We start from the raw sequence: 1,208 nt of genomic DNA on the forward strand, positions 1-1,208 counted from the left end.
ATAGAAATAAAGTGAATTAAAATAAAACTGAAAATTACCCGGTTCGATTCCCACAGACTGCCACCTGGGTCCCTGAGCAAGACCCTGAACCCCACATTGCTCCTCGGGGCCCGCACAATGGCAGCCCACTGCTCCCCAAGGGTATGAGTTAAATGCAGAGAGGGAATTTCTCCAAAGTGAGATCAATAAAATTCAGTTATTATTATTATTATTATTATTATTATTATTATTATTATTATTATTATTATCCCTCTAGGTAGGAAGTTTTCTATAGAATTAGACAAACCAGATCAGGCTGTGGTGGGAGCAATGCTTCTCCAGCTCCGGGTCCGACACAGAGCGCCACCTGTAGGCAGAGTTAAACCCCAGATGTTCCTGTGGATTTCTCCTCCTTACTGGGATCACATCACTATCTAGACATGAAAGATCTGGAACTTTCTGAGGAACATTGGAAGAACGTGGATGATGTGCTAAAACTACTGGTGCTCTGATTGGCTGAAAGATCTCACTTCTGCAGCAGGATGATGGAGCTGATGGGGTGGAGTTTGCTGCCACCTAGTGGCCACATTCATAACCTGCATCTACATGATTAGTCTAGCTGCCCTATGGAGGCCAGGCAGTGGTTGGTAGTTGAAATTCACTCACCTGTGAGAATAGTCTGAAAGGCCAGCTCAACGTTGGACGAGTCCAAGGCAGACGTCTCCAGGAAGGAAAGGCCATTCTTCTCTGGAAAACACAGAGAGGCGGCTTTAGGTTCTCTGCTCTGCATCACTTTGGTTCTGCTAGAACCACAGCAGCCGACTGAACAACAGGGCGGCCCAGTGGTTAAGGCGTAGAGCTTGGAACCCTGAGGATCTGAGTTCAAGCCCCTCTGCCACTCTGGGTCCCTGAGCAAGACCCTTAACCCCACACTGCTCCCCAAGGGGAGGGGTTAGATGCAGAGAAGGAAGTTCTCCAGTGTGAGATCAATAAAGTTCAGTTATTATGAAATTATTATCTGCTGTGAAAAAATCTATGAGACATTTTCTCCTGTAGATCTGCAGATGTAATCTGATTACATTAGAAAGATTAGCTCTGGATTAAAAATGGTTGATGACTGTAGAAGGATCCCTGCTACATGTCAGACTGTTCTATCCAACTGTCAGATTTTACAAACCTCTACTAGAACCAAGCCCAGCTGTGGGGCCCGGTTCCCCTCCAAGGCCCAT

General features: G+C 46.0%; 1 protein-coding gene across 1 annotated transcript in view; it reads right to left on the reverse strand.

The window, feature by feature from the left end:
• LOC107104048 (ras-related protein Rab-11A-like) overlaps positions 1–1,208 on the reverse strand; it is an 18,576-nt gene that overhangs the window by 5,617 nt on the left and 11,751 nt on the right. The window contains exon 4 of the mRNA XM_015403958.1: positions 646–726. Coding sequence (XP_015259444.1) covers positions 646–726 — 81 coding nt within the window. The remainder of the gene's footprint in view (positions 1–645; positions 727–1,208) is intronic.

This window comes from Cyprinodon variegatus, unplaced genomic scaffold (genome assembly GCF_000732505.1).
Source record: "Cyprinodon variegatus isolate N-32 unplaced genomic scaffold, C_variegatus-1.0 Scaffold1600, whole genome shotgun sequence".
Lineage (NCBI taxonomy): Eukaryota > Metazoa > Chordata > Actinopteri > Cyprinodontiformes > Cyprinodontidae > Cyprinodon > Cyprinodon variegatus.